General features: G+C 45.3%; 9 protein-coding genes across 9 annotated transcripts; 4 read left to right on the plus strand and 5 right to left on the minus strand.

Moving 5' to 3' along the window:
- Positions 1-749: 749 nt before the first annotated feature.
- On the plus strand, positions 750-1,080 carry N7478_002358 (uncharacterized protein; the record flags this gene model as incomplete). The annotated part of the gene is made up of 2 exons (XM_056918572.1): positions 750-861; positions 923-1,080. The coding sequence occupies 2 exons, from the start codon at positions 750-752 to the stop codon at positions 1,078-1,080; spliced, it is 270 nt and encodes an 89-aa protein (XP_056781730.1).
- A 1,884-nt stretch (positions 1,081-2,964) lies between these two features.
- N7478_002359 (uncharacterized protein) lies at positions 2,965-4,161 on the plus strand (the record flags this gene model as incomplete). The annotated part of the gene is made up of 1 exon (XM_056918573.1): positions 2,965-4,161. The coding sequence occupies one exon, from the start codon at positions 2,965-2,967 to the stop codon at positions 4,159-4,161; it is 1,197 nt and encodes a 398-aa protein (XP_056781731.1).
- A 411-nt stretch (positions 4,162-4,572) lies between these two features.
- N7478_002360 (uncharacterized protein) lies at positions 4,573-5,363 on the plus strand (the record flags this gene model as incomplete). Its single annotated transcript, XM_056918574.1, has 3 exons — positions 4,573-4,692; positions 4,759-4,892; positions 4,952-5,363. 3 exons carry the CDS (start codon positions 4,573-4,575, stop codon positions 5,361-5,363), a joined length of 666 nt encoding a protein of 221 aa, XP_056781732.1.
- Positions 5,364-7,266: 1,903 nt separating this feature from the next.
- Positions 7,267-9,228, minus strand: N7478_002361 (uncharacterized protein; the record flags this gene model as incomplete). Its single annotated transcript, XM_056918575.1, has 1 exon — positions 7,267-9,228. The coding sequence occupies one exon, from the start codon at positions 9,226-9,228 to the stop codon at positions 7,267-7,269; it is 1,962 nt and encodes a 653-aa protein (XP_056781733.1).
- A 2,363-nt stretch (positions 9,229-11,591) lies between these two features.
- N7478_002362 (uncharacterized protein) lies at positions 11,592-12,908 on the minus strand (the record flags this gene model as incomplete). Its single annotated transcript, XM_056918576.1, has 1 exon — positions 11,592-12,908. The coding sequence occupies one exon, from the start codon at positions 12,906-12,908 to the stop codon at positions 11,592-11,594; it is 1,317 nt and encodes a 438-aa protein (XP_056781734.1).
- Positions 12,909-13,594: 686 nt separating this feature from the next.
- Positions 13,595-16,478, minus strand: N7478_002363 (transcription factor domain-containing protein; the record flags this gene model as incomplete). The annotated part of the gene is made up of 3 exons (XM_056918577.1): positions 13,595-14,624; positions 14,673-15,789; positions 16,331-16,478. The coding sequence occupies 3 exons, from the start codon at positions 16,476-16,478 to the stop codon at positions 13,595-13,597; spliced, it is 2,295 nt and encodes a 764-aa protein (XP_056781735.1).
- A 552-nt stretch (positions 16,479-17,030) lies between these two features.
- On the minus strand, positions 17,031-17,480 carry N7478_002364 (uncharacterized protein; the record flags this gene model as incomplete). Its single annotated transcript, XM_056918578.1, has 1 exon — positions 17,031-17,480. The coding sequence occupies one exon, from the start codon at positions 17,478-17,480 to the stop codon at positions 17,031-17,033; it is 450 nt and encodes a 149-aa protein (XP_056781736.1).
- A 1,681-nt stretch (positions 17,481-19,161) lies between these two features.
- On the plus strand, positions 19,162-21,410 carry N7478_002365 (fungal specific transcription factor domain-containing protein; the record flags this gene model as incomplete). Its single annotated transcript, XM_056918579.1, has 4 exons — positions 19,162-19,222; positions 19,305-20,158; positions 20,393-21,316; positions 21,399-21,410. The coding sequence occupies 4 exons, from the start codon at positions 19,162-19,164 to the stop codon at positions 21,408-21,410; spliced, it is 1,851 nt and encodes a 616-aa protein (XP_056781737.1).
- A 1,423-nt stretch (positions 21,411-22,833) lies between these two features.
- N7478_002366 (uncharacterized protein) lies at positions 22,834-23,241 on the minus strand (the record flags this gene model as incomplete). Its single annotated transcript, XM_056918580.1, has 1 exon — positions 22,834-23,241. One exon carries the CDS (start codon positions 23,239-23,241, stop codon positions 22,834-22,836), a length of 408 nt encoding a protein of 135 aa, XP_056781738.1.
- Positions 23,242-24,612: the final 1,371 nt, after the last annotated feature.

Genomic DNA, 24,612 nt, shown 5'->3' on the forward strand with positions numbered 1-24,612 from the left:
CTACCACCTGATTTCATACGATGGCGTGGAAGATTAAGATGAACAACCGATTTAGGTGGGAGGATACGGCAAAGAGCGTGGTCTTAAATCCAAATGCTTATTGGTCTTCAATCCCGAGGGAGAAATTGGAAAACAGTACCTCATGAGCGAGCCCTGCTAGTATATGGCTGAAAGGTTAGGTTGGATGGTACTTCTATGGTTATGACGGTGGATGACTGTAGATATACGAATGTAAGAGTATGGGTTAAATCTCTTGATATTGACTAGACTACGGGGGAGGAATCATTACTTGTGTGGTGAAGACTTAGTACTCTTGAGGTAAAGAACTAAGGGTTACTATTATGATATCTTCAACGATATAAAGGACAACCATCTGTCTGAAAATGTGGAAGGTAGCGGCGGCCTCGGGAGAAATATAGGAAGTTATCTTTTAGGCAGAGCATGCTTAATGAATGGGGTCTCTAACTTGATGCTGGAGAATACTGGTATGTATCTGGACCATAGTCAGTCTGATGGGCTGTCTATGTCTTGATGCGTTGTCTTTTAATATCATTGTCATTTGGGGCTGTATTGCTGATAAGTTCTTTATGCAGATAAATAGTACTAGTTGAGAACGTAGCACTGGCATTTAAAGTATTCAATTGTGTAGTATGTGGAGGGAGGTGGTGTTTACAGTGCTACTAGGATGATGTCCCTGAAAGTATTTGCGAAGAATTAGTTGTGGAAGGGCAGCGGAGACTGGAACGTTCATGTCCACGGGTTCAGAAAGCCAAAAAAAATTGCTCCCCCTTGAAGATGATACCTCTGTCAACATTTGCGACATCGGTATTGCCTTCCCAACGGTACTGCATGTGGTGAGGAGTACTGCTAGAACTCGATAGATTGTTGAACGCGGCTGTGAAGGAATCTAGTGCCTGACAAGAAACGAACTTGAGTGACGAAGCTTTGAAAGCGCAAATTCAGATGACTTGTGATGTTGCGCTGGCCAATGTTATGGATCTCGACGGATTTATGAGGATCACAATGCGGGGTTCTTTGTTGAAAAAGGAGTTGCAGCAGGTGTTGCGTGCCGATTTGTAGGTGACATCTTTACATGGGCAGAAGAAGTAAGGGCTCAGTAAGCGGATTTGCAGTTAGATACTGTATAGGGGATTAATTTACATAATTTGAGATTTACTTTCGCATTTTACAATAAGCTCTCAGTATTTGTTACAGTCGATAGCAAACGGCTTCAACCCTTCTGATCGCTTTTTTGGCCCCACTACCATGCCCCTAGCGCGGATCCTTTTGCTCCGGCCCGACCCGGATACGATTGTCGTCGTGGGGCCAAATACTGAGCCATTACCCCCTACAATCATATTAGCAAAGTATAACCAAACTAAATAAACGCACTCACAAAACCATGGGCGAATGTCACCCATACATTAGCAATATTTGATACTTGAATGAAGAGATATAGAGGCATCAAAGTATTTTGCGAGTCGCTTCTCACTATAAATGAATAGTATCGAGCACAGAGCTCCAAAGACAATCAAGCAAATAACTTGTGCTGGATTCCAGGGAAATGTTACACCACCAAGATTCAACCCTAGCACAATAATAAGAGTCATGCCAAGAAAAAAGATACTGCCGAACCAGTCAATTACTCGAATGCCATCCATAATCTTCGTCTTGGGATTGTGCACGTCCAAGGAAAAGAATATCAGAAAGGATGCAATGCTGGACACTGGTAGATTGATGTGGAATACCCATCTTCAAGTGACGTGTTGAGAGAAGACTCCACCGAGCAATGGCCCGATTCCGGCAGCACATGAGCTCCATCAGGCCGAGATATGAAGGGTACTTGCGAGAAAATATACGCATCGTTTTCGAGAGTCATTGGATTGGCTGATGGAGTTTGATGTAAAAGTGCCACTAGCCACAGCACTAAGAAGGATAAAAGAAAAAAACATGTAGCCTTGAAACTTGATTAGCGCAAGTTCCATAAGCTGAAGGCCCTGCAAGGTCCATCATGCAAATGTCGGTAAAATGAACGGCTAGCGGTGTAGCTGACGTACCACAGAATTATAGCGATCCTGGGCGTGTTTGAAAAATTAATGGGCGTGGAATAGTCCCGACTGGCGAGATAAGAGGCGAGTCTTTATAATAGATGATTAGTGATGACACGCCTCAAGCTGACAGGTGTGCAGAGGAGGTATTCAAATTCCGCATCTCCACTGATCTCAATAGAATTTCCCATCATTTCCCATCATTGGCCGTCAATGATTACATTTCGGATACCTGCCCGGCCAAATGACGACGTGAAACTGTTATTTTTTTTGGTTTCCCATGGGTGTATGCATGGCTTTGCAGGCAATGGAGCCGATAGGTAACGACGCGTTGGCCGAGATCGAGGAGATGCCAGCCGAAAGAGGGGTAGCCAACGCGCTCGCGGCTATTGTCCAGGCCCCATCAGATAACGTTACGCCCTAAATTTGACATACCATTAGTGGAAGTCTACACAAATTGCTTAAATCACACATTTTTTGTATGAATTCTAGCAGAATGAGAACAATAATTTGTATTTCTCGGCTAAATTACCTGACTAGATACATGCAGATAAAAATAATTCATAATAGACGAGGAAGCGGCCAATGGCCGTGTCTGCTATTTGTTATCTACTACCAGTACGAATACTATTCTATGTCCAAATACCTATGTCAAGTTGATATATCGAAAGGCCAGCAGCAATAATGCACACTATAGGTGATCTGTGATCGTTTCTGCATACGCCACTTTAATAGCTAAGTTTCATCGCGCCTTAGTGCTTACCAGCATTACACGAGACGGCTAGACTTCCTAACCAATAGATATCATAGAAATAGAATAACTGCGCCCTCAAATCCCCAGTCGAGTCTATTTAAACTCACTTGCAAGTCTCCTGTGAAATGCCAAGTCAGAAATATTTCTCACTGACTTATAACAATGGGAATAACGCAGAAGCTCCCACGCACCGGACTAGCCGCCCTCCTCGCTAGTCTGGACATACCCTCTGAAATCGAACTACCAAACGGAGCTGTTATTAAAGTTGGAGCCGGAGACCCCAGATATCGAGTGATTTTTCGATCCGAAAATGCTTTACGCACACCCATGACAGAATTGGGTGTCGGAAAAGCCTATGTTTCCGGTGAAATCGAAGTTGAAGGCGATCTTAATGCTCTATTTGACGCAAGAGAGAAACTTCAAGATAAAATTCCCCTGCGACAGAAGTTTCAATTTCTATACGACTATCTCCGAACAGCAACGGATATGAATGCCAAAGCGATCGGGGACCACTATACTCGTGGCGATGATTTTTATCTTACATTCATCGACAAGCGATATCGATTCTACTCGCAAGGCTTATTTAAAAGTCCAGATGAGACAATCGAGGAAGCATCAGAGCATAAGCTTGAAAGCATGTTCAACGCCTTAGACCTCAAGCCCGGACAACGACTTCTCGATATCGGCGGTGGTTGGGGAGGAGTAACGCAGTACTGCGGTGCACGCGGTGTGCATGTCACGACACTAACATTGACATCAGACTCAGCCCGCTTCATTCAGCGGCTAATCACCGAAAGGAGCCTCCCAGGGCAAGTCTTCCTGCAGGATTTCCTGACCCACAAACCGGAGGAACAATACGACCATATCGTTATCTACGGAGTTATCGAGCATCTTCCTGATTATCGCCGATTTGCAAGTAGAGTCTGGGATGTTCTCAAGCCTGGCGGAAGAATTTATCTCGATGGTTCAGCGGCTGTTACCAAGTATGCTGTTAGTTCATGGACAAGAGATTATATTTGGCGGGGAACGCACACATTCATGACTGTTCAGGATGTCATGGCTGAATTTCTGTATCATGGTTTCGAAGTTATAGAAGTATCTCGTGAAACTAAGGATTATGAACTTACTATGCTGGAATGGGCGAAGAGGTTGGATTCAGCGAAGGATGATGTTATCGCGGGCTGGGGAGAAGAGACGTATCGAGTATTTCGTCTTTTTCTCTGGGGCGGAACTCATGCATTCAAAACGAATGCATTACAGGCCTACCATATTGTTGCTGAGAAAACCAGTTCTGGTTCAAGTGGCCCACGCCCATCGACTTATCGTCGCATTGTTCAGTTCTTGGGTTCCCTCCGTTAAAATCAAAATTTACCTTAGGTAGCCTTGAATAACCAAGAAATAAGACCCTAGCTAAACCTAATCTGCACAAGTGCAGCTTATGCCAAGCGAATCCCCGCCAGGGTCCGGTTAGAGCGGCGATTTCTGTGCTAAATCTCGAATACTGATTGGCTGAGACAACAACTCCGTAGTCTAAATTTGGCTAAGCGTATGCACTAATAATTTCTAAGTCTAGCCCCTTAGTACCTAAGGGACGCTACTGGACTGTTGTCGCCCCTGATTTATTCACAGATAAATACTGTATGGGGCTCTCCCGGTTTGATGATCTTTTCTCTTTTCTCTTCGTCCCCACGCTCTTTTCAACGGTTCGGCCATACCATACCCCCATACTTGATCTAATCCCCGGCTGTTTCATTTTATACTTCAACTACAATGCATTTCAATTACATCGCCTTGGTCGCTGGCGCTGCTATCGCAGCTGCCGATAGCACCGTCACCATTTTCCTCCCCGGATTCGACGCGCAGTCAATCGATGCGAAAATTTTGGGTTCGGTACGATGATCATGATCTGTACTCTAACATTTGAATGAAGTAAACAGTTTACTAACATCCACTCAGAGCAAGTCAATGACCACCTATCTGCTTAACTGTCCGTCCAGTGAAGATTCCAATGACTGCGGTCTCCCCGACACAGGACTGCCAGTTACCGCAGACGCTTCCACCGTCATCTTCACCATGATCGCGGAGGACGAGTAAGAAATGCCAAAACAATTATCTACAAATATCAAATTACTAACTCATCTACCCGTAGGACAATTGCCGAGACTTGCACAGTGGAAGGAACAACGTCCGCCGGCTGCTGGGCCACGGAGATCACCGAAGGCTCAGCTGTGAGTACTATCAGCACCAAAGTTGCCATCGTGTCTCTCCCTTACGGCGGGTTCATGCCTGTCCACGTTACCGCTACTGAAACCGGTGGTGCCTCTGCTACAACTGGTGCCTCTGTTTCCACTACCACTGCTGCTTCGACTGCTTCTGGATCTTCTGGGGTTGCTTCTGAGTCTACCGGAACTGCTTCCGAGTCCACTGGTACTGCTTCGCATGCTGCTTCCTCTACTCCGGAGGGTACATCTACCTCTTCTAATGCGGGTATGCCCATGATGACTGCTAACCCACTCTGGGTTGCTGGTGGTGCTGCCGCTTTGGCTTTGGCTGCTATCTAAGTATCTGGGCTGGGACCATTATGATCATGGTTGACTGTACATTTCCTGGAGATGTCCTTCATTGGTGTATTTGAAAATAATTCATTCCCATATATAATAAGTAGATAATTGAGCTTCACTGTCGTGGCTTTACTTAATACCTATATATACCTATATCTACATATGTACCATTGCGTTTTCATTTTCATTGTAAAAGGCACCTGGGTGCCACTAGGATCATACTGAGGTTATTACATTATCTATACTACATTACGGAGTTCATGAGAGAAAATATATGAGAAAAGAATGAGTAATGATTCATTGATTGGTCCCAATGATAGACCAATCTAAATAAGTAAAGCCAAAAATAACACCCTCTTCAAGCGCTGCATACTCGCAGGAGTTAAAAAAAATGCAGAAACAAGAAACAAGAAACGCCAGCTCTGGAGCTTTCAAATCTGTAGTAAATCTTGAGATGGGCAAAAGGCATTGATTGAATAATAAAGAAAAAGAGACAATCACAAGACATGTGATTCTCAATTGCGGTCTTCTTCCCGCTGTTCTTCTCGGCAGTATCAAAATAAGACAAGCCCAGAATCACAAGTAATATCTCAGTCGGTGGATGAAAGAGGATTAAGGTCAGATGAAATGCAGAGTTGTAGAACAGAGCAGAGCCTAGCAGATGATATTAAGAAGGAAAATTCAATTCGATTGAAATGAAATGAAGACAGATGGAGAATCGAAATGTGAAAATCATGTGTAGAAAGCAAAAGATTGAAATTGAAATTGCAAAAGCACTGGCAAAGGCAGATAAGAGAACCAAACACCTCGCTTGCGTCTCGGCATGTCATTGGCCAACAGCATTTCATGTGCGTCGTTTCATTTCGGTTCGTCTATGTGTGTTGCATATGTATCGTCGTGCACATTCTTCTTTTTTGGAGTAGGGGAGTGAGGCGTGACATCGGTTCAGCGGAAAAAAAAGATTTTTTGTGGGCCTAATGGTAGGCGGGGGAGACCGAAGAGAAAATAGAGAGAACTTTCAAGTCGTGCTGTAAATTTTGGGTCGGACATGTCAAAAGGGCATCATTTAAAGCAAATGTTCAACCGCAAGAACAAGCAACGACTGGCGATGGTTGACAAATAGGAAAAGGTGGGGACAGGTATGTAGAGAATGGAGTGCACGATGGCATTATGTTCAATATGGGTATTGATTGGAGAGTTTGGTTTGGGTTTTCCGGGATTTTTGTTCGTTTTTTTGCAGTTTTTTTCTGGTTGTTGATGTCGAGGCCACGTCAAGTGTCTCGAACTGTCGGAGAGACGAAAAAGGAAATGGATCAGGCGCAGCTGATAGGGAGTGAACTTGCACTGGAAAGCAATGCTAACATCTGTGTGATACAAGATGTATGAAGATAAGGGAATGAATGTATGTCCTGATTGGTGTTTGATGACACTCTGGGAGGCACGGAAGCCAAAAGCTTTACAAAGAATTGTTCAGGTTTCCCACAGAGCTGGCTGCTCAGCAGTAAATAGTAAAATCCAAAGCTTGTTTTTTTTTGGAACAGGATGCATATTAACGCGCCCCACAGAGAAGAAATCATCATCGGATCAGGAGAAAAGAACCCATCGCAATTTTCTCTTCGGGTCAGAAGAATAGGTCGGAAGTTTTCGGGAATTTGCTCAAACGAGCCAGGGATGAAGCGAACCTGGAGCTTGAGCCGTCTTCATATCGTTACAATCATCAAAAAGGCCGTTGCTGTCGTAATGGGAAAAAAATGTTGCAAAAAAGGGGGCGGCACAATAAACCCCCTCTTTGCCTCGTTCAGGTCATCATGCAAAATGTGGAAAGACTATCGCAAACGAATTGACGCCATAATGGGAACGTAATGGGAACGGTAATTGCAAATGGGGACAGCGAAATGCGCATCTAACTGCGCATGTAAGGCATGCTAAGGATTTGCCGGCGAATCCGCTCGGCATCCGAAAGCCCCTCCTCGAAGGGGTTCTGGAGGGAGGTGGGTGGTCCTTGCGGCTTGACCTGCTCTTGGGAGGGAGAGGGACCCATGGAGCCTGGGTAGGCTGGGAGACCGTTGTTGGAGAAAGGATCAGACAGGGATGGGCCATGTCGAATAAATCGCCCAGGTGTGGTACGACGCTTGTATACGCCTTCAACCTTGAATGGCGAGCCCAGTCGCTTGATGTTTTCACCGCCAAGACTCAACAACGGGTTGACAGGAGGCTTGGTCACAGGGGTAGTCTCTTCAGGCTCGATTTGGGAGGAGTTGAGAGACGAGGGAGGAGAGAAGAGCTGACTGACATCCCGGGAGCTGCCACCCACAGCACCAGTTGTAGCACCGCGGTTGCGAATACGGACGCGACCGTGACCAATATCTTGGAATTTGTTGTCACGGAGGTAGTTGTTCAGGCGACTGTGGACTTCCTCCTCGGAGGGGTCGTTGTCGACGTACGTCTTGGGGGAGAAGACATCATCTTGATCACGGGGAGTCATATCAAAGTGAGTGTTGCGTCGTACACGGTTTGGAACATGGACAGTCTTTGGTTGAGCCGATGAAGGAAGACCTTGAACCGGACGATTTGTGCCGCCGGGGCCCCAGGTACTGTACACGAATGGCGATCCCAGACGTGGGATGCCGGTAGGGTCAACGTTGAGATGTTGATTTGAGGGTTGGGCAATAGGTGTTTCAATATGGCTCTGTACAGGGTTGTTGAACCAGTCGGTTTCCGGAGCGGGCTCCTCGGCAAGGCGGGTCAGGGGAGTCGGGTTGCACGGTGTGATCAGAGATGCACCGAGGTCGCGTGTACCATAAGCAGTAGTATTAACAGCATCAAACTCATTCTCAGCGGGCTCTGGACTGCAAGACTGCATCATACGCTGATAATGAGGCATGATGGAGAACTTGCTTCGGCAAAGCTTCTTGAGGCGCTGGCGGGTCTTCGCGTCAGACTTAGGCCATGCTACCTTGGAAAGACCCTCAAGTGCTTTCGGTGTGGAGCTCCCACTGCGATCTGAAGGCTTGGTTGGCAGTGTCCTAGCCAAGTACTGCTTCTTTTTCTCCCAAGTTTTCTTAGCCCGGCGTGCCACGCGTGAGGTGACTCCCAGAGGTGGGATGCTTCCAGGGGTCATCTTGAAGGGGGTCATGGTCGGATCCTGCAAATAAATCTGGTAGGTGTTCCAGAGGTGGTTGTCCATCTCCCGAGTCCATGGCTTGCTGGTCACCTTTGATCGTTGAACCTTCTCCTTTTTAGGTAGGGTGGGAGACGACATCTCAGTTTCCTTGGGAAGTTCAAGGTGGAAGTATGGCTCGAAAATATCGCTTTCCACACTAGAGCAGCTCCCTCCGATCGAGGGACGCGATGCAAAAGTCTCGATTGACTCCACCGATGAATCGGAGATGTTAGAGCAAGCGGAGCCCGGGCGCTCAATATCCTGAGGCAGTGGTGTCTGATCCCACGAGGGCCATGATTGACTTTCCTCGCCTGATTCGAATTCTGTACCGCGGATCTGCGCAGGAGGTGTCTTGAAAATCATACGTTGACGTGGCGGAGCAAGGTAGCGTTCATCGTTGGTATGTTGCTGTTGTGGTGATGAGTCCACGGGCGCGTTGGATTGACCCACTTCGATCGATGGTAAGGGTACGTCAGAGGAGGCCCCGAACCCCCCGAATAGAAAGATGTCGGAGTCGATAAGCGCGGCGACATCAGTACCACGACGCGGGCGCTGGCGAGTATTCGGGAGTGAATTTCGGATATGACGTGGGGGCGATGGGATATTGATCTGAGTGGAGGGACGTTCGGGGGTCCTGGGCTCATCGAACGAAGGGAACGTGAAGTTCTTCGGGAGCGTTCGCGAAAGCTGACGCTGAGCCATGGTGATCAATGACTCGTGGTACAGCTCGCGAGGCACGTGGGGTCAAGTCCAGGAATGTGAGGAAGTCTTTGAAGTGATGTTGGGGGAAAGGGTAGATTGATGCGTGGCTTCGAATCGGTGAAGCGCAGGAGAGTCGTAGACGGGGAAGTGAGATCGTGAGTCGTGAATAAGAATGGGGGGAGAGGATAATAATAAATCAGGAGGCAAAAAGGAAAAGTAAAATGTCAAGCGAAAGCAAAGATTCGAGGCGATTGAACGAAATAGTTGAAGTATGTGATGTTGCGGAATGCGACTACTGGGGAATATCGGGGATCACCAGATCACAACTGCGGCTCCATCCCGACCACGAGTTTATGGAAAGGAGGAATTCGTCATCACCTGAACGCGAAAGAAACAAAAGAAAACGAGCTGCGATAAAGATCGCAGAGGGGGGGTGGGGGGAACGAAACAGGGCGAGGAAAGGAAAATTGGTGAATGGTGGAAAAGGAAGGGAAGTGAGAGAAGGGGAGGAGGAGGAGATTGGGCGCTGGAGTGAGGCGTGTCGGGAAGGAGCGAGTACCGGGTACTTCCAAGTTAGGCGGGAGAGGGAACACCAACAGTGAGCAGCCACTGAATGGTCCAGGTACTCTGTACTTACAAAACTACTACACTAACTGGCAGGCCCACTCAAGTGCTAGCAAATCCTACTACCAAAAAGCGCTACTCGCGACTAAAAAAAATCGTGTAATTCTGTTTTTCTTTTTTTTTCTTGCTTCATAAGTTTCTCTACCTGAATTCTCTCCTGAAATGTGTTGAGAGGATTCTCTTTGTTTAGATTTTCCTCGAGTCCTTCCCATCTCGAGGCTGCAGGTTGGACCTTACTTGATGCACGCTGCACTCGAGTCGAGGAGGTATACAAAACACCCACTACTTCCCTATCTATACTAGGAGACCTCCACGACTTGGTAAAAAGAGGGGGGCTGGGAACCTTTGAACCTTGGAAAGATCAATGCTCCATCCACTTCCAATGCTCCTCATTGGGAGCTTGAAGCCCTGGAGTCCACCAAGGTACAGTATAATGCAGTAAATGTACGGTCGATCGTGGGCTTAACCGAGAATCCACCCGTTGAGAAGAACGAGCAACCTAGAATCAACCATAAATCCCATCTGCAAGGGCGTCACAGCCAGAGATCTCCCCGAGAACGGGCAGCGTAGCGCAGTGATGTCCAGTGCAGATATTTCCTATTGCTTATCGTATTTATTTCCCCTCTCAGTCTTTCCTCCTCCTGATCTACAACACAGCATGTAAGACATGCTACATGACTGAACTTATTCCTACATCATCATATAGATCCAGACCAGCTAAAGATCTGGACTCTGATGCCCAGATGGCTCCATAAATGCTATCATGTATAAATATAAATATAGCCTTGGGACCAGGAACGAAACCCACAAACTCGCTCCATTTCATTTTTTTTTTCGATCTCATTGTGCGGTGTAGCTAGCGCCCCGTGGACTCGTGGGGCCAGAATTATCCAATATAACTTCATTGGGGAAGACAAAGGTGCACGAGGTCAAATCTCCACCGACGCGTTCGCGTCGCGTATATATATTACGGTTTGGTTACGGCAATGTGACGGTAAACACGCGCGATTATTACACGCTAGTCCTATTTGGGAAGCTCGGGCGCTTCTCAGTGCGAACCTCCCTTGGTAGAATATTTGATTGCCCCTAGGGCCGTGCTTTAGTTTGAACGGGCTATACTCTAGGGCTCTTAGATACTACAACAAGGAAAATATCTGGAACATACCTGTCACCCGTGCACAAATTGTCTCCAGCAAGCATTGATTTAATTTCATCACAGCTTCAGCTCGGACCGCTTCTATTCTATACTCAGCATCTCGCATGAATTCTTGCTGGCATGTCTCATAACGGAAAGTTCAGGTAATAATCCTTTGGGTTAATCCTGTTGATCGAAAACAAAAAAGATGCATCACAACAGCCAATATTCTCTTTTTTTTTTCAAGAGACTAACTAACCTTATAATCGTCCATTTCTTGTCACCACCTTCAAATTGGTATTAGCCTGGAGCACTTCAATAAATTTACATAAATACTAGTAAAAGCAATAAGAAACTTGAAGGAGCCAGTTTTTTGAGACCTTGGGAAATACCTGTGTAAATATGTATCTATTATGCCGAACTTTAATTAATATACTCAATCAATATAATTTTGAAACTTCCAAAGTTCCTCGGGGCCCAAATGATGATTTGATCTTATACCACCGGAACCTGTTCACATGGTACAAGAGTAGCATCATCAAGAATTTGTCCTATCTCATACTGTGTCTAGAATATGTCAGATTTGCTCACATCGAGTATTGTTTCAGCACGCACACACATATCTTGGTTTTTCAATATAAGGAGGAGGAGTACAGTCCTCGCTAACAATCTGAATTGGCATCGTAAGAGGCAAAGTCATCTTATACCTCCCCGACGTCAAGCTAACACGCACAGCATACGTTCGAGACGCGAGACACGAATAGAAAGTAGGAAGGAACAACTTCTTAAGCGTCCCAGGCACCCTAATTGGCAGAAACAGACTGGCCTTGTATGTAACGTGCCCAGCTTCGCTGACATCACCCGTAGACGTGCACCTTTTCATTGCAGAGTGAGTGATCGCTGAAGACTCTTGAATATATTCCGCCTCTTCAACTTCCGTCGAAGTTTTTTCCCAGACTAGCTTTTCTGATTGCCCAATGTCTAGCCTATTTGAGGTTCGGTAAGACACTATCAAATCGGAACCCATTAGGTCCTGCTTCTGTTCGTCTGGGAAGTATCCCATATGGCCCAGTGAATGAGTGGTAGTCGCTTCTAACGAGGCGTATTGAGCATATACATCAGGAAGAGGCACATTGGCTGATATCGTTGTAAATTGAAGGTCGACTTTTATCATTGAACCAGAGGTAGACAAGCTGTCGGAGAGGAAAATAGGCGGTGGCTGAGTAACTGAAGCTGTTATGGAAGCCACGTTTCGCGAGAGGATATTCTTTTTGACGAATTTCTCGTGTGACATGCGGTATATCGTGCTTTTTGAATCAATGCAAAGTGGAGGTCGCTCAGGAAGATATGGCATCACTCGAATAGGATGACTGTTCTGAATATGACTCGGCGATTTGGATTTCTTTCCCGGTAAGATCAGTCGTGCCTCGATGAGATATTCAATTCGTACACAGCGTCCCATTGAATCGTCTGATACCCATGATCCCACTGTCGGAGGTAGCTGAAGGTGTCGCTCGCGAATTAAGTCATCTTTGTGTTGGCAGGCAGCATCGGGTAACCGGGTAGGAATATTGAAGGCAAATGGGATGATGTAAGAATTGCCAGCCTCAAGTATGCGATTGTTGGGAGGAGAGTCTATGGAAATTGGCAAGCTGCGTTGTAAGAATACTTGCATTGATGGTAGGACGGCATGTTGACATAAAGCAACTTGTGATGTGCTAACTCCTTTGAAGACAAGGCCTAGATTTTGAAAAGCGAGATCGGCTTGGGAGGTAATTTCCAGCCATCCAGAGACAAATGAGCCCGATGTGTAAATTTTTGAATCGAGGTGTTGATCAACCTTGATCTTCAGGATGGGTTGATGTTTTGTGCGATCTGGAACCAATTTGGTTTGAGGGCTGAGCCTTCTACAAATGGACATGATGACGGAAGTCGGGTTTGAGTCAATGAGAGAAAATTCAGCTAAACTGACAAATTTCCCACAATTGATTCTTCGAGAGCACTAGCCTTTCTTTTATATGGAGCTACTAAATAATATTTCGTTCGCTTGAAAATAATCCAACTCGGTTTCTAAGTCCCGATTCTTGCTGCTGATACGTTCTTTCGGGCGCTCATTGGCTATAGTTTTCCGAACAATAGACCCCCACGGGCCATGGGCCTCGCCCGAAATGTGGGCCCTTCTCCCACTGCGACTATGTACTACCAGCCCTGGAGTGCCGGACTCGGCTCATTGGTCATAAGATCCGAACACGCAAAGAAGACAACTAACAAACAGGACTTGATCACCCATGTGCAGCTCGCGTGGTATGCCAATCCTATCTAAGCTACCCTATCGATAAAACTCTCGCAGTTGGACATCCCTGTAAGGCAATACGTATACTAATTACGCCATTGAAGTTGTAGTATGAATATTAACTCTGAATTATGCAAAAGTAGTCATAGTCTGAATTATAATAATAAAGCGAGCATAGTAGCAAATAATTTTGTATGAAGATCTATTCAATAGGGTAATGGTTAACCCTACATCGCGCATGTGGAGTTGGCCCCTCGCAAATGTTTTGAGACTGCATAGGTTCCTTTCTCAAATGGGATGGAGCAGTGATTCTTTCAAAGGTCAAACCCGTCGCCTAGGCCAGCCAATAGGAAGTCCAACGCAGATGGGAAAGGCATCATATCTAAGCCCTCCGTTGGTATATCTAGATTGCTAATATCGGCTCCGATATCGTATGACTGTCCTTGTAAGTGGTCTCTCGATCTCGATTCGGAAGCAAAACCCGCGTTCATTCCAGAGTGGTTTTGATCATCATACATCGATCTCTGTGCCGTGGATGATGGGGTGAACATCAAGTTGTTCGGACTTTCGGCAGTATTAGAGTTGATGACAGTCGACACGGCCATGGGAGCGTAACCCAATGAATGTTCGAGGCTCTCCCCATGCGAAACATTTGTTTGATCGTTTTCGAGATCAATTGTAGAAGGATATTCCGGCTTGCGATGATCATGTCCTCGGCGACTGTCCCACTGGAATAGCCGGAGGAGACTCCTCGCGTATATCCAGAAGTAAGAGAATTCTCGCAGTGAGAGCAGTAGTGAATGAAGCATACGCCTTGACTTGGCCTCAACTAACGGGTTAGCTGACGTGAGTTCAGAACTGACGTGAACCAAGGCAGTGAAAAGTGGATACAACGATTGAATCGGTAATTCGCTTGTAGCAGACCTTGCTCTGACGAACTCATATATAGACGTGATGACCACAACGGCATCTCCACATATATTCAAATCGCTCAGGGCGTGAGGAGTATGTAGGCTACGGCCAGGCTTGGCGAATGATCGGTGAAGAAGAATAAGGAAGTTGTTATAGTTGAGGTGGAGAAATGATTGCCAATTATCGGCCTCCGGTTGGGGCAAACGAAGACACTCAGGCAACTGAGTGATGAATTGAGCCAAAGATTGGTCGGCTTGTCTTCTAGCTTCTGCTTTTTCCGCGGGAGTAGATCGTAATGCTATAATCCGACGCATTGCATTTGAAAACATGACGCACAATCGAGTATGTTCCATTACAAAAGCAATGTTCGCACCGGGAATCCCTTCAAAATGACACTCTTGAAGTGTGGGAGTATCAGACTCGTCAAGTCGCCTTATCAATGATCAGAATTAATTCTCGTGAGACTTCGAAAATACTTACAAGGCTTGAGGGCGGCCATAAGCTGTAGATACCAAAACGTCCAATTGGAAAAGCACCCACCACAATCGAACCCATTCTCGTTTGTGGATGGCCGACATTGAGGATTTGGAAGCATCCCGGTGCATGCCTAGTCCCAATGCCGTCCGCGTTGCGAACCCAATCCAATACCATGAGTTGGAAACAATGTCTTCTAGATTGTCACAGTGGCAAGTTAGGAGTAGTGGAACCTGAACATATACCTTTCTGTCCTCTTCAAATCGAGAATCGATGAGCAACTTTGCTTGCCGAAAGCAGTGAGACTTTAGAGATCTATAGTCATTATGTGGGGAAGCTAACACATGGGCGCCGACGAGAAGGACAGCGTGAAGGAGAGCAAGTGGAACGGACTTTGTAGGGTCCGTGGACTTATATCTGTTCATAAAGTCCACTTCATCGATAATTGGCCAACCCGGATTGACACGGGTGAAGTAAGCTTGGATCAATTCTTCGATCACAGGCTTTTCAGGGAGCTCGAGTGCTTCGGCAGGTATATGATGTGACTCGCGGGCGTGGTGATAGCTCCCGAAATGAAGTTGATTGAGGTCAATATGTTGTGAACGTTGTCGAATCAGGTAATTGATGTTAGAGAATTCGGTGCCAATGAAATATAAGCGATGATCCGGACCGATCTCAGTAGGTTTACTGGTTTTTTCATCAATGAGATCCACTAGATTTCGTGTCTCTTGTTCATCGAGGCATTCGTAATCCCCAAAGGCAGTTGGTTCTGATTCTGAGTGTCGGCCACGTCGCTGATAAGCGTGTCCTTGCTCTCTGATTTCGTATTGTAAAGAAGATCTTTGATCAGCATGAGAGTCCTGGGTACGGGGAGAATCTGTCCATCGGGTATTGATTGCTCTCAGAGTTCTTGGTGACGTGGCGACTCGTTGCTGGTGGCCCCGAGGCTGGATTGGAACTACTACCCGGCGGCTTTGATGGGCCTGAGTAGTCTTCGACTTCTTCTTTTCATAAATGCGGCAGCTTGGTTTTCCCTGAGCTTCACAATTGGAGCATGGTGAGCCCTTTGTGAGAATATCACAACGCACTTTGCGCTGGTGGCATGTAAGGCAGGCTCTGCCGTCTGTGATGATAGGAATATGTTAGCATTGTGTGTTTTAACCTGAGACTCAAAAAATAAAAGAGCGCAACACTGGAAAAGACCAGCCAATGATCTAGCTATTTCACTTTTGTTGTCGGGAGATGCGGGGGATGTCATACTGGACCTTCGTTTATTAACCGATGACAAACGGGTACCTTGCTGAAGAGGGACAGATGAGTGACGCCCTTCCGTTGTCATGGCGCATGAATATAAAAAAGTGCAAATTCCGTGGTAACCATCAAAAACCGAATTGTGAATACCGAATCAATGCTCAATGATTGAGTCAACAGAGCCAATGAAGCTTTAGCAGTGTTCCCCCCAGCTCGGACACGGATACGATCACGGCAGAGTGGAGTCGACACACGCCAATGCAAGAAGGCTCTACACCGGCTGGATCTACCAGGCCGATCTATTGAATATCCCAAATGATTGATCACAAAATCAACGAAAAACTTCTGGTTTCGGGCGGTGCGCAACGATGCAAATTTTCGGGAACTGGTGGGCCGCAACTTTCGTTACATACAGCCGTCGCAAGCTTTGTACAGAGGCCGAGGAGTAGGGGGGATTGAATCGGGAATCCGGAAAAGACGGACCAATAAAGGCCCTTCCATAATCCCACTTTCGGAAATTTGGACCAACTGTGGCTCGTCTCCACTTCCGACTGCTGACATTTGGAGGCGAACGGAAACATGGAGCTACGCCGAGGGCTACAAACAGGTAATAGATTGTAGAAATGTGTAGAAATGTGTAAAAAGAGGGTAAGTTTCTCATATGGACTAGCTACATATTTATATACGATATACCCCTATCAAGCAACCATCAAGAATAATATTACGCGTCACTAGAGATAATGCTCCACTAACCAGAGTCTAAGTACTTTCAGAACCCCAATTTGAATAACGTGCGGACTCTCAGGGCTGTCACTAACATTTTAATATTAAATCTTAATCAGCCTTGGACTATTTATTTTATTTTCAGCAATGGGTTAGTGGCTAGGTACTTCTACCTATTTGTAACCCCCGCGAAGTCATTGACATGATCGAGTGTGAACTTAAGCGATGAAATTGAAATTGAAATGGATGTATAACTTATAATTTCAACCCAATCATCAGGTTCCCTCATGCCTATCCAGTGCTGTTGTCGTAAGTGTATCCTCCATACTCATACAAACAGATGCCAGCAGACTTGCACGGTACAGCGTCATCACATCAACATACAAGTCTTTACTGGTGCAGCTTTTCCAGCTGCGCCGTCAAAAAGTTCTCCCCATCAAAGATCCCTCCCTCAAAATAAACATCCCCTACTTCATTCATCCGAATGAAGTAAACATTATACACTTGAATATCCAACATGCTTAAGTGAAGCCAGGCAATAGCGCTCTTCTCCGCTACAGCCTTCACCTCTATTTCGTGAAGAACAAGTGGTACTGATGAAATTGAAGCAGCTTTGTCCAAAGTACTTTTGATAAGAGGGGCGAATTGGCTTTGATCTGTCATATGTCCAACTTTTCCGCCCGCTAGGAAGGCGAGAGGGGCCTTGTAGTAAGTGGCCATCTTGGCAGAAACCTCAGTTTTATCTTCAGAGGAATTTCCGGAGATGACGACGGCAGAATATTCCTCCATGAATTTCCGGGCGGCCGTGACGATAGCCGACGTATCTTCTTTGATTGACATGGTGGTTATTTTGTTGGATCTTGACTGGGGGGCTCAAGTTGTTATAGGCTGGACGATAGCAAATGGTTGAATACTGTGGGATGAATGGATAGAACAATACTGATAATGATGCTAGGAGAACCTGTATTTATAGGCTGTGATGGATACACTGCTACTGCTACTATACATCAACTCTTGCCCTATACTGTTCCGCTGTCGCCCGTGAACCTCCGCGGAATATTCGGCCGAACATATTCTGCTTTATGCCCCTTCTGCTTTGCGTTTCCTTTGAAGGGGCTATTTTAATGGGAATACAACAGACGTCAAGGCTTTAGTGAGTCAATTATTATTCGTTTAAATTGAATCCCTGGAAATTTAGCCAAGGCTCAAACTTTTTGTTTATGTTGCGCTTCACTAGAATTGAGAAGAATTAAAAAAATTGTTGCCACGCGACCTTGAATTTACTTGAGATTATCATCTAGAGACCGTAAATTTTCTATCTAGGGCCGATGGTTCATCTCTTTACATACTACCGGCTCAAGATTCTGAAAATGACTATCCGAAAATTGCAGAACAGCATCGTTCAATCCCGTTCAAATGAATTCCATACTTGCGTTTCCTAGCCATGAGAATCAGTAGAATTTTGGGGGTGGTCTGGCACTCATTTATATATCTTCATTTATTCTATCTACCTTCAGAATAGAATTTACCACGATTTCTTACCCTGGCGGTTACTACTAACGCTACTACTACTACTCTCAAGTGCTCCGGCCTCCTGGTATTTCTTGCATATTTTACACATCCTTTCACCTTCTGCCAGTGTCTTTCCTCTGAACTTTCAAGCATCATTGCTCCAATTCCGAACTTGCTGAATTGATCAAATCACTGTGGTTTATCTCAAGGTATCAAAATTCTAGCCGCCAGAGGCAGTGACTCCTAAGTTGGGAACCAGATCAATGTAGTCAAATGAGTATGTCTTTGGTAATTAGATCAAATTGATCACAGGAGAGTCAACGACTCTCATGGAGATTTAAAGGGTAAAGGAAGGAAAGGAAAGAGACCAGCTTCGTTCGGGACGCTCCACTACTATGGAGAGGAACATAAGTGGTAGATAAGAAGTCGAAGGTGCAACTTTTTATTCCGATGTTCACATGCTCACAAAACGGTGAAGCCGGTTGAGTTGGGTCACATTGGACGTTTTCACCCAGTCCAAAGCTTAAACCATAGTACCCACCCTGGCTAATAGTAAGGCATTGAGGCACCGGGGAAATTTGGAGAAAGGTCTTTGTTTTAAGAATCTCTGTCAGTCTCGGTCTCAAACTTCTAGTACTCCGTGTACTGACACAGCCGCACAAACCTACCTTTACGTATAGGGTAACTAACCCCAACGTAGCGCCAATATATCTCTGACATATAATTGACAAATACGTTCTTTGAATACAGCGTGGATAATTCTTACCGCTTGTTCATTTAGCACAGATGCCCGGGTCGCGGGTTTGCCGGCGGCGAGTTGAGGGGCTTTCGGTCCAATTCGGCCGAACAAGACCGCCTTTAAGTTCGCACCGAAAACATAGGGGAATGGGGCCTTTCTCCGAGAGGGGATTTTCGGCGCAATGACCCCCATTCGCGGTATCTACTTTTCTTTCTTTCTTTTTTTCGAGTGAAGGAAACTTGAAGAAATCCCATGATAATGATGACCAACATGACACCGGACGGACACCGGCGGAAAAGGGTTCGGAAAGGAACGAAGAGCTGCTCGGAGTGTAAGCACTTGTCCCCGCGATGAAGCGCACTTCTGACAATATGTAGGTAAAAGAAGAAAGATCAGATGTCTTCCTTCTCCAGATCCTTCTATATGCATCAATTGCGAAGACAGGAATACGCCGTGTCTCAGCCAAGAATATGTTGATGATTATCACTCCCGATCTACCGAGGATCTGGGGATGGCCCACCGAATGGCGAGAGTAGAGTCACTATTAGAGACACTAATACACAAAGCTTCTCATAATGAAATCGATTCTTTGGCATCTTCCTCAATTCCGGCAGCGACGGCCCAGGTGCGGTCACAGCCTGTCTTTGCCTCTCTAACTAACGATATTCTAGTGCAGGCCGACATCAGCCCTGCGATAAAATCCGAGAGCTTACGCCGACAGTTGACTGCGATGTTGCTTTGTCAAGAAGATGTGGATTATCTCTTCGCATCCAGCCATGGATGGTGGCTTATTCAACAGCATATGATGCCGTATCTACAAAACTCGGATGAGAATGATTCTCGTGGGTTGTTTACTGTCAGCACTGTCTCAAAAGAAAGTCCTATAGTAATTACGAGACTCCTCCTCTGTATTTCAATCTGCATCCAGCAGCTTTCATCTAAGGTTGATATACAAAAGCTTCAGACAGCTGCACCACTTCGAAGAGCGATGAGCAGTATCGTGAGCTTTATTGCCCATAACGTGACTTCTGATGATGAAATTACCGGAAGCCTCGAGGGAGTTGAATGTCTCGCACTTCAGGGGATATATGAGGTTAATACCGGCAATCTTCGACGGTCGTGGCTTTCGTTCCGAAAGGCTATCACGGTTGCCCAGCTTCTGGGTTTACATAGAGCGGCGCCAAAGGCATCTCAGAAGGCATCCGAGGAGAATTCGGATCTTCAACACGCAAGAAGAAGTCATATATGGTATCAGATTTCCAGAGCAGTAAGTTGTAAATTTTCACAAGGGTGTACAGAACCATGCTTACCGCGCTAGGAACGCTACCTGTCCGTCATGCTTGGTGTACCGTCAAGTACAGGCTCCGCAGCATTCAACCTGCGCGATGGCGCCCATTTTTTATCTACAGAAGATCTGTATCACAAGAATTTATACCAAATATCAGGGCTCATACTTTCTCGTAACCAAGATGATTTTACTCATTGTTTTTCTACGACCCAGAGAATCGGCGAACAGCTCGATTCGTTCGCGAAGCAGATGTCGCCAGGCTGGTGGGATATCCCTATGAGCTTGCCTTCCACCCGCACAAAAGAAGCGTCAGTCGAGTTCGAGCGCGTGATGTGTCAAATATGGCATTTTGAGTTAGAAATACTTTTGCATCTGCCCTTTATGCTTCGCGCAGCGAATGATCAAAGATACGAGTTTTCGCATATCTCTTGCTTAAATGCCAGCCGAAATCTTATTAAAAGATGGATTGCTATTCGCGAGAGCCATGAGACCCTTCTCTTCTCTAATCTCCTCAATTTCCAGGGTTTCACAGCAGCGACCACTCTCCTGCTTGGGCTGCTAAGTTTCACAACGATATCTGGCCATGTCATCTCCCAGGAGGAACAGGAGGATTCTCGGCTTATAGAGATGGTTGTTCGAAGTTTCGAAGGACTCGAACGCGATGAGACTGGTAAATCCGTTAGTTCTCAGAGCGTCTCGATCATTCGCACCCTTCAAAATTTCCTTCGTGACAGAAGCATATCACACAGTCTGTGTCTTGAGATACCATTTTTCGGAACTATCAAGCTTGCACGTAGCTGTGCCTTGCAGCCCTTAGAAGGTGAGCGGCTTCTCGGTGCAAACGGGGGCAGAAGACCCTCTTCATCTCGATTCGATCAATCGGCCCTATCTCCAGCAGAGATGAGAAGAAATTGCATTTCGACTTCGACTTCTCATGCTCCCGCTAAAGAGCAAGGGCAGGCGGAGAGTGAGAACAGTGGTCATTTTGTAGATGATATCGATACGTTTCTACAGCTGTCTGGAGGTCAATTTCAACATTTTGAGGATTCTTACATTCAAAATGATATTCTTACAAGTGGATGGCCAACTCAGGAAATGGAGACAATACTCTTTGATAGTCTAGTGGATGCGGATTTAGTAGGTACATGGAATTCTTTGTGAGATGGATCCTGATTTTCCGTTTTCTAGCTTGATAAGGAAAAATCTATGTTTTTAATAGGATTCTTTATAGGATGGACTGTGGCTATCCCTAATTCTATTTTAATGCAGCCAGATTCTGATAGAGCTATAGGATAGGCTATCGTTCCTATGGATTGTTAATGGCTACTAACAGGATATGCCTCTTACTAGTATGAGAGGCCACGAGGGGCCTGAAGTCACCCTTCAAAGTTTCAAGTTCCCGATACATATAACACTCCGAGTCGTGCACGTCAAATATCATGATAGTTTTAACATATAGCTCACTGAATACTAAATCGATGCATCAGATCTGTATTCAAACTAAACAAAGCTTTATGTACCTTAAGTGGTAATGCGTCCTTTTGGTAGTCGGGATTTTCCGCTAGGGCCTTTTGTAATTCTTTCAATAATTCAATGATTTTCCCCCATACCATTGGGAGGCTAATTGATAGAAAGATAAGACAGGAAACGGCTCTTTGCCAAAATTCCGCTCTGTCATATCCCAGCCCGCCTCCCCCCCTATCTCTAAGCATATATAGAGAATGATCGGTCAACTTATGTAGAGCCGAATGAAAGTGGACAGGACTATCTCTGAGGGCTACGAGCTCCTCAACCACAAGCTCATACCTTAGCTCAACCGCTTCTATCATTTCAGTAATATCATCAAGTACTGCGGGTAAACGATAATATGGGTGATCGTAAATATCCTTTCGGATGCTTCCAGGGGGTACTGGAGCTGGTGAGTGCTCGGGTGATTCAGGCAGATCCTCGAGCGGGTTGCACTTCATCTCATTTTTTAAAAGCTGGTTACAGCAACGCACTGAAAATTCGTATAGACGAGCTTGTATCTTCATAACCAAGAGACCAGCAGGAGCATTTATACCAGAAGCAGCTCCTCTAGCCTTTATAAACTCCTCTAAATTAGCTGTGCGGCCACAGCTCTCTGCTTTATTGAATTCCTTTCCAGCAAATAAAAACGAGAATTTGTCAGGTGATAATATCCAAGATAAATACATACCCCCGTTCTTGCCAGAAAACAAGAGTGAGAGGAAGTCCATGGCCCAAAATGAACCAGGGAGGCTATTAGCTCGAGAGTGAAGCATTATAAGAAAGGATCCAGTCTTCTTATCGGTCAAGTCCGTTGTTGATATAAAATGCCATTGGTTATGACTACCTCTCGCTTCGTGAGACTTGAATCCCAGCAGCATAGCAATATCTGGTCTTGAACTTGTATTGATCTTTTCCGTGCCTCTCAATTCTGGTTCATCTTGATATGTTGCTTCCCAGTTCGATGAAAGGATATTTTCTCTCTTTGCATAGCCATAGTGATGCCATCGGTCTGAAATCCTTTGTTCATAGTGGTTTAGTATTTTTCGCAGATCGTTATAGTAACGAAAAATCTTCTTCGCCAATTGATCACGAAGATCCTCAGCTTCCTTGAGAGTCAGGAAACAAACTGGCATTACTTCTTCCTCTTAATGGAAGATACTAGTATTAAGCGATTCCGCAAAACGAAGGAGCTTCACTGTCCAGAAATCACGTGCTTCTTCAGTAGAGTTCGCAGCGTCTAGCCGTTGACAATTTGTCCCATTAACTTCCATGATCCATGGGAGCAATTTTATCAACTTTTCAAGCTTGTCTTCTTCTTTCAGGTTGTTAACCCCATGTTCAAACAAAAAGCGCAGTAATATGGCCTCGTCCGGCCTGTAGTGTCGAAGCAAAGCGGTTACATCTGATGCCCATTTCTTTCTCTGGTTTTTATTATGGAAGATGTGGCCCGTAGTTACATCAATATGCATTAGCAATTCCTTTCTCAGCGCCTCGTATCCGTCATCGTCCAATCGATAACCCAAGTTTCTCTTGTTTGGCTCATTGTCGCTCATACTGCAGAACTATACAGCCGCTGGATTTTCCCGTCTCTTGTGGAGTGATTTATGTTGAGCATAGAATTAACGTTGTTTATAGTATCGGTTAAAAACATAAATCCTGAAGATATTCGATAAAATTTGCAACAGCGCGAAAGTTCCAAGGTTGTTTTGGTTCTGAGACCTATAGATGATTTGAACCAAAGGGGGACTTGCTATTTGCAAGAGAAATAAGCGACTATTTATTTTGTTTTTGGGGACTTGTGATATAGCATCGAAAGAAACAGAATAGATGAGACATTCTGTGCCGAGTGGCTCAAATGTTTCCAATGAAAGGTTGTCGGGGTGGAGACTATACAAGGTTTGTCCTTCAGTCGCAGGAAATATTGTGAAAGAGTTCAGATACTAAATGCTTTCAGATCTTCGCATGGGTCTTTGTATAAGGGTTATATTAAGTAGTGACACCTAAAGTTTGCTTTTACTCTTCAAAGAATCCACACTTGTCAGCAAAGGTCAACATCCCTGATACTCGAATTATGAACCCACGAGGGCCAATTTTTACGTTCTTATCATGGCTCTGTTTTGAAGGTAATACCTTTAATAGGAACTTGGATGTTAATCACAAGAACTGCAGACTCGGACCTAGTCCAAGTGCACTCGAGGTTGACAACTATGGGCATGGCTGTGCGAACACGAGTATGTAAAACCTTGAAGGGAGAGAACATAGGATACATGAGATTATTCTGCATAAAGAGGTTACTGGCCTTGATGAAAACGCCCGGGCGCGACTACTATGAAACAAAGAACTATGCAAACACTCGGATGGAGGCTAATCGTCTATGATTTGGATATTTGGCATCGTTTGTTATCCAAAGTGAATCCTTGGAAGATTCGAAAAAAATATTCGAGAATGATACACATTCTACATCTGTACATCCCGATAAGTTCGTGGCATCATGATGGGAAGAGGAGTAGCTGCACATGTGGCTATTTATGCCACCGTCTTCAACTGAATGGTGAGTTGTATGTGCAGCACACCACTCTAAACGCCGACCTTAACTTCAAACATTGGCAGTGATATTCATTCGATTTAAAACTTTCCAAAGCAACCTCAAGACTGTTTCACCAAACTACCCCCAACGACTATATTCTGCGAGCCGTGGGCTATGGCGCACAGAGCATGATTGAGTGTGCTCAATGATACGGCGGTACATTAGTCTAGGGTGGTCCTAATGTACCGCCGTATAATGAGCAAAAGAAATACGATGATAAATGAAACAAAGCGATCAAAGTCCCGGCAACAAAGAAAGCAAAAATAACGAGGCATTTCCAAGTTTGGACCACTTACAGGTTCATAGAATGGAAAACAAAGAAAAAAGGATATACTAG

This window comes from Penicillium angulare, assembly GCF_028827245.1.
Source record: "Penicillium angulare strain IBT 27051 chromosome Unknown utg000003l_segment0_segment0, whole genome shotgun sequence".
NCBI classification, from domain to species: domain Eukaryota; kingdom Fungi; phylum Ascomycota; class Eurotiomycetes; order Eurotiales; family Aspergillaceae; genus Penicillium; species Penicillium angulare.